Source organism: Pan paniscus, chromosome 4, assembly GCF_029289425.2.
Source record: "Pan paniscus chromosome 4, NHGRI_mPanPan1-v2.0_pri, whole genome shotgun sequence".
Taxonomy (NCBI): domain Eukaryota; kingdom Metazoa; phylum Chordata; class Mammalia; order Primates; family Hominidae; genus Pan; species Pan paniscus.
Genome location: NC_073253.2, coordinates 109,621,948 through 109,637,874, shown reverse-complemented (window position 1 = coordinate 109,637,874; position 15,927 = coordinate 109,621,948). Strand labels below are relative to the sequence as shown.

At 37.2% G+C, this 15,927-nt stretch overlaps 1 protein-coding gene across 4 annotated transcripts in view; it reads right to left on the bottom strand.

Moving 5' to 3' along the window:
- Nucleotides 1-15,927, bottom strand: part of KCNN2 (potassium calcium-activated channel subfamily N member 2) — an 827,086-nt gene that overhangs the window by 121,555 nt on the left and 689,604 nt on the right. For 3 of the 4 annotated variants that reach the window (XM_063604594.1, XM_063604595.1, XM_055112545.2), the window contains one exon: nt 15,398-15,493. In XM_063604594.1, the coding sequence (XP_063460664.1) occupies nt 15,398-15,493 (96 nt within the window). Of the gene's footprint in view, nt 1-15,397; nt 15,494-15,927 lie in introns of those variants that run through there. The other variant, XM_055112546.2, reaches the window with a different exon arrangement.

The window sequence follows — 15,927 nt, the reverse complement described above, 5'->3', positions numbered from 1 at the left end:
AAACTAAAAATAAAATGATATAAATTAAAAAATAAATTATGTAAATGACATGTATAACACATTAATTTTCTATACTTACATATTTTTACACTTTAAATATAATATAGATGGTATATATTATGTTATTCATTATACTGTCACAATATAATTATGCTATATATTTATAAAATATTAATATGCTATATAATATATAAGCTATATAATATATTCTATAAATATATAATATGTTATATAATATATTCTATAAATATATAATATGTTATATAATATATTCTATAAATATATAATATGTTATATAATATTTATAAAATATTCAGTAAGTATATTCATAAAAGAGATTGTAGGAGGACCCGGGAAGAGTCAATAAGTTTGGAAATCAGAATGAAGGCACAAGAATGTCAGCAGAGAGCAAAGGTAATGCCAAGGACACTAAGGAGGGAGTGGCCATAGTATCCTGAGGACTCTTGCAAGCGTGTGGGGAGATGGGCAGAAGAAAACGGATGGCGAGGGTCCTCCCTGGGGCCCCAGGTGGACAGTGGTGCCCTTCTCTAACACAGCAAATGTCAGCTACCACTAGGAGGTCTAAGAGGAATGACAAGCACTAAGAGGTCTAAGAGGAATGACAAGGCTGGGAGGTGCTGAGCTGCGGCCCTGAGGGGCTTCCAAGGGGAGTTGCCAGTAGGCAGCTCAGAATGGAGAAGATTATTTGCATGAAATATAACTTTAATCACTAGAAACAGCAATAAGCAAATTAATAAATTATACATGCTGCCAGAACCTCAGACAAAAAGAAAATAACAAACACTCTTTACTGCTTCCCACCTTAATGTGTGGCCTTCTTAGGGCAAAATACAGAGTTAGAGAACAGTCAGCTATAAAATACTTTCTTCACAACATAAAACAAATGAGTCTCACTTCATGATTGAGGCAAGCCACACCGACAGTGTCACAGAACATTATAAGCCACAATGAGATGCCTAGCTCAATGAGATGCTGACACTAAGTTATGCAGCACCATGGGTCAAACATACTGCCCATACTGCCCCTCCCAAAAATGACTCCCAACCCCAAGGCACCAGAAGTTTCAACTACGGCCATTTCACTTGCATGTGACGATGTAAATCTAATTCAACACACAATTCCACATCAATCCCAGGGGTACAAACTCCTACACAGAAGCCTGAGATAGGGGCCATAGCAGAAAGCCTTGCACCTACAAAAATCTGCACTTCCCAATCGGCATCTACTTGAATCTCTGCCCACCACACACTTTCCTTAGTAAAAATCAGAGCGAATAAAATAGCTTTTGATGCAAAGATAGAACAAACACTTTCAGCCATGTTTCTTCTTGCCTTTGCTGACCATCCTCTTCTCTAACTCAGGGGCTAGCAAACTTTTTCTGTAAAGGACCAGAAAGCAAATATTTTTCATTTTGCCAGCCACATGGCCTCTGTTGCAACTACTCAACTCTGCCATCGTAGCACAAAAGCGGCAATATACAATACCTGAACAAGTGGGCGTGGCTGTGTTCCAATAAAAGTTTTTTTACATACAAACACGTAGGCCAGATTTGTTCAGGGGGCGGATTTGGCCCATGGGCTGCAGTTTGCCAATGATCATTTCCATTTTACAGATGAAAAAATGAGCCTGGGAAGGGTAATACTGTCTTCTTATGGTCACACAGAGTAAAACTGAGTTCTAACTCAAATCTGTCTGGATCCAGAGCCAAAGTTCTTCACTGGCATCTGGGCTGCTTTCCAGAGGCACAAATGTCTGTCTAGATAGAAGGCGTCCCTCGGGCTTCTTCCCTTACAGTGTCCTCTTGGGGTCTACACTCTGTGCTGCCACCCACACCCTGCTGGACAGTGACAGGCCCAGCCAGGTGGCATCTATCACCTTCATTCAAGCAGCAGCTCTTCTGCTTTTCACAAGCTTTTATCATTCAACATAAACACGAGTACAAGCAACAGACACCATCCAACATGACTGGAAAATGTTACGCTTATGCTTATTTTTCCACCCTCCAATCATAATGATGCACATAGGGGGATTAGAGAGCATCAGGGATCCTCAATATGTCCCTTAGGATCAGAGGCAGAGTGGGAATCCTGGCGTGGCTGGTATTCTCAAAACACAGCAGATGTTCCCAGGAATATTCCTAAATGAAAACAAGTCTGGGGAGGCCAAAAAAGGGAGAGGTTATGTACACACAGCCAGTGGTGGACTCAGTGAGCACTGGGTAGTAAGAGCTGCTCCTCAAAAGGATCCATTAGGCAAATTTAAAATAAAGTCAATGAGATAATTTATTTTTATTTTATTTTTTTAAGAGACAGGGGCTCACTCTGCTGCCCAGGCTAGAGGGTGGTAGTACAATCATAATTCACTGCAGTCTTCACTCCTGGGCTCAAGCCATCTTCCCAAGTAGCTAGGACTACAGGCACGCACCACCACGCCCAGCTAAGTGTTTCATTTATTTATTTTTGCACAGATGGGGTCTTGCTATGTTGCCCAGGCTGGTCTCCAATTCCTGGCTTCCTTCAAGCAATCCTCTCTCCTCAGCCTCCCAAAGCATTGAGATTACAGGTATAAGTCACCATGGCTGGCCAATGAGATGATTTTAAAACCTGTTCACTTTATCTCCTCGGTAAGGAAAAGTACACTTGTAACACTTCATTGTAATTTCCCCCATTGTGTTTAAGAAAAAGATTAAAAATCATCAATAGCTTGGACCCCACTGAATGTACAGGTCATCATTCACACAAAAGAGGAGAGAGGAAATGTGAGCAAATTAATGAAAATTTGCATTCAGCCTGCAAATGCAGCTACAGCATATGTCGCAAGGGCATCTGAGCCTATCTTTTCTCACCATCAGCCTCCCTATCCTATTGCTTTTCATTTGCTGAATTGTGTTCCCATATGGCAGCATGTCATAATTGGAGTTTTGAAGGTGAGGCTTCTGCTCACCCTCCATCACACTGATCACCTTGCTGCAGCCACCTGTGTTCTTGCACACTAGTGCAGAGGAGACCTCTTGCTTCTGGGTAAATGCTGCAGAGCAGATGCAGGCCCACTGAGTGTTCCGTGTGGTCTCTGTGCAGGAAGGATGTTCTGACATGGGCTTGAGGGACTAAGTTCTAAACACATGTCCCCTTTCCTTCTGTGGCTACTTGTATAAGACACATTTGATGGATACATTATTCCTAAATAGCTGCCACTGAAGCAATCTGTACACACAGCATCAGACTGAGACAGTGAACATGACAGTGAGTGGGCTGGATCTTCATTCCCCAGTGTAAGAAACATCCAAAGGACACATTGGGAGATGAGAAGCAGAACGTGGTCAAAACTTAACAACTGAAAAATAGGTATAGTTGTCAAAAAGGTTAAAAGAGATTGTGTGAAATAGATATGCTAAAGGAAAAAAATATATATATATATATACACACTGTGAGTCTTTTTTTTAAATGATATAAAAACTCCACAAGAGCCAGTGAATACAAAATCAAAAATAGTTTTAAAAAATAGTTTTCATCCCTGAATTGTGTTGTTTCTTTCTTTTTGCAAAATAATAATAATAAGCATATTGGAGATTTCTCTTTGTATCACCCATGCTTAAATTGTAGAAGCCTGCTCAAACTCGTTTTCATCAAATATCCTCTTTGATGCTGACAAATAAGAACAACTAGTAAATTCTTGACTAAAATACTACTGATGAAGTAAAATTCTAACTCAAAATATTTTTCAACAACAGTATTAAAATTTGCAACATTACCAAGAGGTTCAAGCAGTAAGCTAAAGGTTTTAAACCAATGACATGTATAACTAAATAAATATATCTTCAGGTATTCTCACCTCAAGAGACAAACTGACATGACTTTTTCCAAGTGAGAGATGATTTACCTTTATGAAAATTGACTTACAGCAAGTTTCTAAAACCTAAGACCTTTAAGTCTTAAAACTTCATAGCTAATTCCACATAAATAAAACGAAGTTTTCAGTCAATACCTTTGCTTTGGTACCTACCTAAAAGTATTAGATGTATCTTTGAAAAAGCATGAGATTACTATTATACATCCCACAGCCATCACTTTTATGTCACATTATATGCATACAACTTCAATACTCAGCCTCATTATTATGTTTTAATTTCTTAAACACTCTACTATCAATTTCTTAAATACTCTACTATCCAAAGCTAGGGCATAGTTTCCCTTAGCCACACAGTAAAAAATTAAACACTTCATGAAATAGCACCCATGCAATTTTTAACCTTGTGACTGCAGACACTATTCTAAGAAAAGTACTGTCCAAGGTGAAAAGCATGATAAGCATACTATAGTATTTTATGCTTTCTCCTGAAAAATCAGTACGTCTTTGTCAAAACTAATATGCAAATATTGCATAGAATTTCCCCTGGAAAACGAAAGCTTCCTGACAGAAGACGACTAACTCAGTAACTAGACAATAAAGTCACAGTGGTCAAATTACCTGGAAACAATCCCATCTTAAAACGAGATAATCACTACAGATAGCTACATAATCAGGCAAAAATGCCCAGAATATTAAAGAAAGCAAAGGACACATTATTGATGTAGAATATCAGTTGTTAGAATGGTCTACATAATTCATTCCAAGTTTACAATGTATAATCCCAATGTGTCCTATAAATTCAAAAAGCAAAGTCCAAAACTCACTTAACAATAACACCTTATTCTAAACAAAGGACGGACAGAATGTAGATTCAATTAATGATTATTTGAAATAAAACAGAAAAGATACAAGCTCCCTGATAAAAAAGCAAAACAATCCCTGTACCCAGAATATTTTGAGATGTTACTTGTCATATTTACACACAGAAATTCTTCCCAGTTCTTTCAGACCACTGTACTCCAAGCACTGTGGTTTAGTATAGCAAAGAAAACAAAACTCTCACCAGAAATAAACCCAGTCCAGAAAAAGAAAAAAGCACCTTTTATTTAAATATCCTGTAGACCTACAAAGAATACAGACAGAAATACTGCCAACTACAGTCATTTACATGTATGCCTTAGGCTGTTTACTACCTCTTATCCTTTCAGCAGGAGTTTAATACCAGAATTTTCCATCATCCAAATTATTCCCCTTGCTTACTTTTAGGAGTGCTTCACTTAACTCTTTTAAGTCACCAGGGTCCTAATTAGTGGTGAGGAGAGGCAGTCAGCTGTGATGCCTGAAGGAGTTAATGTAACATAGAAAGGGCCTTGATTCCAGGATGAAGCCACATCCATGTTAAGTTTATGTGGAAAATGGCCATTTTGGTGCAAACTGTCAGCCTAACATCATAGTACCTGAACAATCACTACAGATCCAAAACCTAACAGACAAAATTATCACTTCTCTCCTAAGATAGTCAAACCTGCTCACAGGAAGATTCAGAACTAAATCTGTTTAAAAAAACAAATGGCTGTCCTTAATAGACAGCAAATGCTTTCATTTAAAAATATGCATGTGCTTGCACACACACCCTAGATTAAGTGTTAATAAACTAATAAAGACTGCTTGAATGGCCACTTTTTTTTTCCTGTTCTCTCTCATAAGTTTCATAAGGAAAAAAAAAAATCACAGTTTTCTAAAGCCCAGAGAAGCTGAGCTCCAATTCCTCCCCTTCCACCCCAACAAACTCCAAAATAGTGAACAATAACCAAGAGCTGACATGTAAATAGCCCTTACCACATGCCAGGCAGTGTTCCAAGTAATTATATATATATATATATATATATATATATAATCTTCATAATAACCCCATGAGAGAGGTACTCTATATTCCCCATTTTACAGACAAGAAAATTGAAGTTCAGAGAGATTAAGTAACCTGTCCAAGGTCACACAGCTGATTAGTGGCAGAGCTGGGAATGAATGCACCAAGCCACAAGACTATGTTGTAAAAACAGTCAACACAAAGGAGAGTCCTATTGCTCTGCTCAGCAGGAAAGTTTAGAGAGAAAATTGTCAGAAATCATGACTTTTAAAGCTTCCCATAATGAAAACAATTGGGAGTATTTGGAGACAGTTATTTTCCAATATTGCTTTCCCACTGTTTCTATATAATTGTTTTTAACTATTCAAAAGGGATACCCTTTTAGAAGCCTTTTTAGCCAGTATTTCAAAACCAAGATCATGAAGAATTAGGAAGGTAGAGGAGACCACAGGGAAGCAAATTGCCAGATTTACACAGCACGGTACTCAATGAACCTGGCACACTGGACCTAGATACTGCAGAATTCGCCACATCAGTTCAATAAACCACATTTAATAAAGTGGTTTGAAAGCATTTAAAAAATAAAAGGACTGATAAAAACTTTTGGAAGAATAATTTTACAAGCTATCAGTTGTCTTAAATAATACCCTTTAATTCAGTAATTTCTCTCTTGGCAGTTTATCCTTAGGAAATCACCAGAGATGCTCACAAAAGTTAATGTGCAAGGGTATTTGTTATAAAAAATGTTTAAAATATGTTATTTCTAATTTTTAAGTGTCCAAAATAGGGAAAATAATAAAATTGATTATATCTACATAATGAAAGAAAACTTGCATCTACAATATTAAGAATGTTTAAACATGAGGAAAAACAATAAAAAGTTACATGAAGAGAATATAAAATTTCCTTATACAACAACATATCAAATAGCATGTCCATATACTTTATATAAATACATGGTAACATAAATAATAGTCATCACTGGGTGGTAAGATTAGGCTAATTTATACTACTTTTCATATTTTCCTATGTTTCACAAATTTTCTAATATGAATAGTTATTAATTTTATAATTTGAAGGGAAAAAATAAAATTTTTAAGAGTAAAGGGATTAGGTCATAAAGCTTATATTATATACTAAAATTACAAGCAAATCAGTCTTATTTCCTTCTTGGATATCACTAATAGACTGAAAGATCCTGACACTGCAGTAAACACAGAAAATGTGGATTTTAATAAGGTTTTAATAAGTCCTCATAAAATTCTTGTACACAAACTAGAGAAATGTGAGGTGGCTAATAGAGTTCATAGAGTTCAAACATCATGGATGAGCAGATGGCTCAACAACAAAAAGGGCCTACTTCTAAACTCTGACCTTGGCTTGTCCAAAGGTTCACTTTTCAAACTCACAGCTAGCACAAAACTAGGAAAGAAGAGTCAAATGTGTCAACGACAGGTATCCAAACCAAGTAAGAACCACCAATATCGACCACGTTTCTGGAACAGAATCTAGCACCAATTTAAACGCTGGAGTCTTGCCAATTCCATAGATCATCCACACACAGGATTTTCCAAACCTAAACAAGTTTTTGTCAAATAAACATTAGCATTATGATTCAAACAATTCTGACAGGCTGATATGCTGATCTGAAATCAAGATGCTATTTAAAAGGGTTAGTAAACGTAAAGCTGAGCATTTAGTTCAATAACAATTTTACGTGTCACTGGGCAAATTTCTGTGAAGCAATGACCATTTTAGACTAATAAGAGTCGGCATAATATAGCATTTTTGATGAAGAGAGGTAACAGCCCCACTGGAAGATCCTATCTGAAAGTGCTGGGTATGTTTCTGACTTTCTCATTTGAAGAGGAAATTCAACATAACTGAGTAAGTCCAGAAGGATGTGATCAGGGACATTCAATGTCTGAGAAGGAATATTCAAAGAAATTGGACTATTTAACTAGGAGGGCATTTAAATGGATCTAATGTTAAAATGTTTGTTCTGTGATCCTGTGAAAAGGGAAATGAACTTATTCTTTTATGCTAAAACTTACAGTCTGTTTCTGTCTCTACCACTCCACAGAAACGGCTCATCAAGGTCAGCAATGACCTTCAATTTTCCAAATCCAAAAAGCACTTCCCTACCCCATGTTAAGAGACCTTGGTAGCATTCAATATAGAGTGCTATGTCCTCCTTAAAACACTCCTATCTCTTAGACTCCTTCACCTCAGGGACAATTCATTCTTGTCTCTTTTTTCTACTTCTTACTTTACTCAACCTCTAGATGTCAGAGAATGATCAACTCTCAACCTTCTCATTTTTCTATTCTCTCTCAGTGATTTCATCAATTCCTGTGGGTTTAAATAGTCTCTGTGCTGATAACTCCCAAATTTAAATATCCGGTACAGACTTCCTCTGTACTCCAGACTCTCATATACAATCAGCATAATTTCAAATATATTATGCTAAAAGAAATTCCTGATTCTACACCCTGCTCCTCAATTTGAGTCTTCCCTTCTCAGTACAACACACTCAGTTGCTCCAACCAGAACCCCATCAATCATCTTTGTATTGGCCCTTGCCCTTACCTGCCACATTCTATCCACTGGTAAGTCTGTTCTACCTCCAATCAGCCCACTTCTCCTCATCTCTATGGCTGCTACAAGCAAGAATGCTATTAAGCCAGGTGAGCATCATCTCTCTCTATGAAACAGCTTGCCAACAACTACCTAATAGTATCCAGACCAATTCTCACAGCATCAAAATAAGGCCTGCTTAATCATTCAGCTGGATCATGAGCCTTGCCTGCTTTAAACTCTTAACTGACTTTCCCACTGCATGTGGGGGGGGTGGGGGGCGGAATCCATAAATCCTTACAATGGTCTCAAGTCCTTGAAAATCAGGCCCCTTTATCCCCTCCCATTCTGTTTGGTACCATTCTGCTCCTGCTTGGTCTATGCTATGCTATGCTGGTTTGCTCTCATTTGCTTAAGCACAGTAAATTCCTGGTCATAAGGCCTTCACACAGGTAGTTCCCAGACTCTGGCAATACTGGATACTTCTTTCCCTTTATGTCTCAGTTTAAATGTCACTTTCTCAGAAAGTCCTCCCTTGATGGTCCTGTCTGATGTATGCAACCGTTGCCTCCCAACTTTCTATCTCAGCCCTTTGTCTCTCCTCTAGGGAATTTATCACAACTTCCAAAAATTTTGTTTATTATTAATTTTTTGTCTCTCTTTAACCCCTCCTCCTTGGAATATCAGCTCCAAGAGGAAAGGGCCCCTCCTGTCTTATTCCTCATTGCATTTGCAGACCTCAAAAACTTTTAAAATGCTGAATATGGAATAAATAAAATGAGACTTCACCTGAACATAAAATCTTACTAAAAATAAGAGCTAAGAATGAAACAGCCTTGTACGTGTATGAACTGCCAATCTTGGGAAAAGAGTTTAAGCAGGAACTGGGTGACTCACTTTTATTAACAATGACATAAAGGACATTCTCATGCTGGGTGGGATACTGGGCCCAATAATAATTAAGATCCCTCCATGTGATTTCCAGTTTTATAAATAGAATTCTTAAGGAGTTTCAGGTTGAAAATGTACTCCCAAAGTAGCAAATATTATATTATTTCTTAATGAGTAGAAATTCTCTCTAAAACAACCCCACAAAACCACTTCCTATCCTAACTGAATATAACTTCTCTGAAGTTAAATCATCGCAGGCTGCCTTGGTGCTCCCTGCCAAACGTGGTTTGGGATGACAGCCCACAGTGCCCTTATCTCTGAACTGTACAAAACATGGCCCAGAAACAGGTTGGATACTCTAGAAAACCCATTTGTGGTAAACCTAAAGTTCCACTCTTCATTCATTTGTGATGCTGCTCTGTAAACACACCAGGATAGCTTTATTTAGCGTTACACCCATTAATAATGCAGAGATCTTTACACAAGCAGGCGGAGAAAATTAGTCCTGAGTGATTTCGTTACTACAGTGTATACACAAAGTCAAAGGGACTGAGCATCTCATTACTTCTGATATAGAGGATGCTGGCAATATAGACATCAGTCACTGAGCTGAACACCACTCAACAAAGGAATTCAGGCAAGTTTTCTACCTCACTATCTTTTGGAGTCTTACCTTCAACCTGTTGCTGTAATTTTTATCCACCTCATAGGTACATGAAACTACCATAGCAGAAAACTTAAGACCAATCCAAGATAATTTCTTCTACTTCTTTAGCTTCCTTCATCTTCAACAACCTCCTCCAAATTTTTTTAACTGAGATAATAAAACTTGGGAAACATTTGCTTCTGATAACTCCATTTACTGGCAGATTAGATAACGCACTGATATTACAAAATAGATGCAAAGAAGCCTGAGGCCTTGAGCTTTGTCCTTAAACAATTTGTCACCAAAAAATGTTTTGCAAGAAAATGGTAAACTTTTTAGATTTCTTTAATAAATCTTTTTATAGCATCCAGTGTTGACAATGCTGTGGAGGAATAACGTGTGGGAAAGCAGAGACATAAACTCTGACGGCCTTTCTAGAGAACTAGTGGGCAATACCTTTCCATTTAAAATGCAAACTCCCTTTGATTCAGCGGTCTCACTGCTGAAAATTTACCATATGTATATACTCTAAATAGATTAAAATAAATATATAAGGATGTTCATTTTAATATTACTTGTAACAGCAAAAACTTAGAAAACTCCAATTTGCCTATCAGCTCTCAGATCAGGGCTGGTGAAGTAAACCACAGTACATCCATTGAATAGGATCTCATGTACCTGCTAAAAAAAAAATGAAATAGGTCCCTACTGCTGCTGAGGATAAACCTCCAAGATATAATACAGAATATAAGCAAGGTATGGGTGTATTCCTAAATATTCCGTATTGAAATTCTGAAGGTATATATATAAAACTTAAAAGTGGTTACCTCTGAGAAACATGACTGAGAGAAAGCGACTTTCACTTTTTATTCTAAAGTCTGCTGTACTGTTTTTATTATGTGTATTGGTTATTTTATTAATAAAAATAGTAAACTATATGCAGTATTTTCTGCATGGTCTGCAAACACCTGTTTGCTCTCTGTAGAAGTAGCAAAGGGAACATTCTTTCTTTCTTCTTCAGATTTGAGCCTTCACATAGCAAACCACAGAGCCTACTAGTAGACAGGGACCACCCCTCTCCAACTAGTCCAGGTGAGGCCCCCACCCTCACTCACTCTTTCCTGTTTTCTGTGGCCTTGGTGCACGAATGAAGAGAAATTTTCATTACTGTTCTTCCGATTATAGAGCTATAGAGCCATCTCTGAAAAGCTAACTCTAAAGATGATGAAAAGAGTTATTCCATCATAAAAGACGACAAACATTGTTGCTTCTCCTAATGCTATTTATTATATAATTACAGTTGTCCCTTGGTAACCACAGGGGATTAGTTCCAGGAATCCCACAGACACCAAAATCCATGTATACTTAAGTCTTTCAGCACTTTGCAACCCACATAAATGAAAAGTCAACCATCTGCGTGAGGGTTTTACAGCCAGTGAATACTGTATTTTTGCTGATGCAGAACCCATGGATATGGAGGGCCCACTATATTTACTGAAAAAAAAAAAACCTGTGTATAAGTGGATCCACACAGTTCACCCATGTTGTTCAAAAGTCAGCTGTACATTACAAAAACAAACAAATAAAAATGTTTTCCAATTCAAAGTATATCATCTGCCATTCTTCCAGGACCCATGAGAACCAGAAAGATCAGGCACTAGTCCAAGGGGTTTTCTGTCCCTGCTTAGAATCTTATGTTTGCCTACCTCAAAGTACTAAACAACTCTTTCATCTAAAATTACCTCTATAAGAAAAATAATAGTATACTAAAGCTGAAAAGATGCAGTGGAAGCTACATTGAAAATTTCAGATGCTGAAGATCTTAAAGGATAGTTGAACTCCGTTTTGTACTTTATCCATCAGAGATGCATCTCCAACCCCACTGTGGGGTGGGGTAAAAAAAAAAAAGTCACTGAAAAGCATGCTTCTGTTTTACCTATAATTTGACCTTGAGACTTGAGGTAGGAAGGCTACTTACTTAGTATCAAGGGACCTTTCCAAATTGTATAAAAATAATCGCTATTATGTTTTCTTTTGTCATAAGGTCATGATACATAGGCATTTATTAAAATTTATGTGTTCATTTATTTTTTAGCTTTACTGATATAGAAAACAAGTTCAATATCACCTGAAAAAGTCTAACATCTCCTTAGCTAAAAATTACTCCTACTAAATCTGATGTTTTATAAGTATTACGACCAAAATGTGATTTCATTTTTGGTAGTGAGGTATAAAAGTAATTAGTAAAATGAGCAAAATTGTTGCCTGGTGCACTGAGCTGTCTGTGGTACTGAAAAATGACACCAAAGCTGAAATTTACTGAGCTGGTATCTTACAAAGCCTCCCCATCATACTGTTTTAATACAAGCACTTCCGTCTATGACTCACCTGAACCATCTTATTTTGCCAGAGTGTGTATAAACATTTTATAAAAGGTCACCCGGATCTGCTTTCCAAGGTTCTCCATGAAAATGTCAGGGCCTCCTCTTGCTTCATTAAGCAATTCCAGAGGACATAAGCCAGAAAGTCAGCTATAACACTTACTTTTCCTGAATGCAGTGAGAAATCATATCATGCACCAGAAATCTGCACTGGCGAGCTTTTACTATCTGATTATCATACTGAATGCTAAAAAGAAAAAGCAAAACTGTCCTTTTAGATTATATGCTACATCCAAGGACACGCTATGAATGGCAGTATAACCTTGCATTTAGTTTCTTAACTCAAAGCTAATTGATATATTTGGAATTATTTAGCGTGAGCTGAGAAGTGCTCATTAGCTTAAAACTTTTTATGAAAAAACATATATACCCACAGCAGTGACATCAATAAGTAAAAAAGGAGGGCAGGGGGCAATTCATCATTTTCCATGCATATACATAAGCCTGAGCAGTTGGTTTCATTGCGTTTCAGAATAAGGTATTTGACAGCCCTGCTGACGCTCTTCTCTGGACAAATTAGAACATCTTTACCTTTTTCTGGTTCTTGACTTCCAGTTCAGGGTCTTCATATTTATTTGGCCCTTCTCCATTTTATTTATTTATTTTTTAATAAAAGCATCTCAGATAAGAATTTGGAGCTTCAGCTTAAAGGAGAAATCCCTCTAGATAATACACCGAGTAAAAAAGCTACATCCAAATTAATTAAATGACATGACCCAAGCATCTATTTTGAAATTATCTTAAGTATAGTGGGTTTAATAGAAACCACATATCATATAAAATAAACCGAATTTTAAAACATATATCATTCTATAACATTTATGTTGACCAACAGTAAGGAAGTTCACTGTGCATATTTGCCGTGGAGGGCCATTCCATGTCATTTTTCTCACCCATGCAATACATACCCTAATCAAAATATATGTGCATATGCATAATTGAAATGGTCCTCAAAATTAGCCAATGAGTGGAACGCTTTCAAGCATTAATCTATAAAAATATGATTTTTTATTAACTTCTGTAAATTTTAAGTGTTCTAATATGATATCAATTTTTTCAAATAGTTAACATTTGGTAGCTCTTAGACTCCTATGAATTACTTCAAAAAATCTCCCAATAATTCTTAAAGGTCAGTGTTTTCAAGACACTTTGTTTTTGATGTTAATACCAGCAAATGTCCTCCCCCATGAATGTTTCTTTAGCTGTGTGATTTTCACAAGGAACAGGCAATAACACAAAGCTGATATTTAATAAAACCCAGGAAGATCTCTCATTTCAGAATCATTAAGCAAAACGACTGTCCTCCAAACAAAACATTTTTCAAGTTAACTTGATTTTTAAAAATATGTAAGAACATTTTGGAATGATCTTTTAAGTTTAACTGAATTTATATACCAAACTTTTGGATTTAGAGGGAAACTGCAGAAAAAGAAATATCCACGTTTCACAGTTTTTGGCATGTAGCAGCAGCTCGCAGAGGAAGCATTATGGCCTGGAAGCTAGGATAGGGCTGGTTCTCACTGTGTACTGTCTAGCTGTGTGGCCCGGCAAGCTACCTCTGCTGATTTCAGATTCCTTATCTGTAAACTGAGTCAAAGGACCATTAAACCTATTTTGTTCCTTCCAGCTCTAATTGTCTACTCTTCAAGTCAAAATGAAAAGATAAATTTCTAATGTTTAAGTTATATTTTAGTATCACTTTAAAATGTTCATAATAATCTCAAAAGCCCAACCATCACTAGTATTGAATTAAAGATGAATCTATGTAAACTGTTAAAACTTTAAAAAATTCAAATGTGTGTTCATCTCATTTTGTCAGTGCAGTTTTGTAATTTATTTCTGAGTAGTCTCACTCTTTCTAATTATGATTCTCCAACTTCATCCCTTCAGAAACACATTTTTCAAAGTTTTACAAGTATAAAGGCAAGGTGAAGTAATTTCTCCCTCTGCACTTGGAGTAATGTGCATCACTATTTTGTCTGGGCATAATTAAAAACGATTTCTTCCATATTTACTTTCTGTTTGCTAATTACTAATTTAAAATTAATTTAATTTAAATTAATACTAAATTACTTCAATGGCAAATCCTATATAAGATTTTAAATTGAAAGGCAGCTTAAATCTGAGGCAGTCTAAAGGAAGATGGCCTAAATTAAGGGTCTCAAAGTACCACCAAATGTCTAACAACCGCTCAAAAAAGAAAAAAAAAAAAACTCAGAAAATACATAGTGCAAATTCTCATGCACCAGGACCACAGGCCTGAGCCACCGCGCCTCCCACACAATGTAAATTCTAAGCTGAAAAAAGTCCCAATCTAATTTTTGAAAACTCTATACTTATTTTAATTTAAAAGCCTTAATATTCCTGTGTAGGCTAACAACTGACAAGATGACCCCTAAGTTTTATAGAGCATTCTGATATGGATACTAACAGTCAAATATAGAGCTCCTGGCTGCATTTAAACAAAATAAATATTTTCAAAAAAAAAAAAAACTCACAAGGACAGTGGCCTTAACTCTTAAATTACATTTTAAAAAATACTTCATGACTGGATACACAGAATTTGCATTCTAAACTTACAACAGTTTTTTTTAATGGTGGGGGATTTAGGAAGGGGTTAGATCTTTTCCCATATCTCATTTATATAAATTAGCCAGCAACTCATCACCCAGTTTTCTTCTCTATGCTAAATTACAGAAGATTATATAGATAGAGACAATCTCCCATAATGATGCACCCACCAGGAAGAGGTGTCTCAAACAAGAACACGAGTTCATTCCAGATTAAAACTAGAGCATAACTGGCCTTAAGGAACAAAATGTGACTGATCTGGAGAAAAGGATCCACCTACTGAAGAGAAGTGAAAATCTTAAGGGTCCAACAAATACACCTCAGAAAATGCTGCATGTTTATATGCTACCCTGCCTTGTGTTGTTTTCCACTTCCTGAAAGAACAGGTCAGGTGCTAACGGTAACAATACAGCATGTGTCTTCTGTAACCTCAAGCAAGGACATGACGGCTTGAAAAAAGCCTCTGCTGCCTTGCGTTTCTCTAGGCTGACTGTAGGGCTTTGGGTCATTCATAAACAGCAGGACCTAAGTTACCTGTATTTCCCTGGCGTGGTACACGATGATCAGACCGAGCAGGATGATCGTGGAGAGACTGATAAGGCATTTCAGAGCTAAGGAATACAGCGACGCCTGCAACACAGTCAGACAGAAGCACTTTTAAGAAAGAAGCACTTTTAACCGCCTTCCACGTCCCCAGAGTCAGTCAGTCCCGCACAGGCGGACCTGAACTCACAGAAGGAAGATAAGGGGAGAGGGGTGCACCTGTCTTGGCTCTGTGATCTGTCAGATCACTCGGCCTCAAAACCAAAAGAGACGAGAGTAGACCTGGAAAGACTGGGAAGATGCGTGGCTGGGCTGCTGGGTCCACGCCATAGAGGACCGAAGCGAGCGCCGCTGCTCCAGGCTAGCAAAACCAGAGGAACTTACTTCTGAGTTCAAGAGAGCGGGTTGAAAGGGCCCTTCTAAACATAATTCACGAGGGGATGAATTACAGATGGTTTCCCCACCGACTTCCAGAACCACTTACTTAAGGTGCCCGAATGCGCTGAGCACTCTTAACTGCC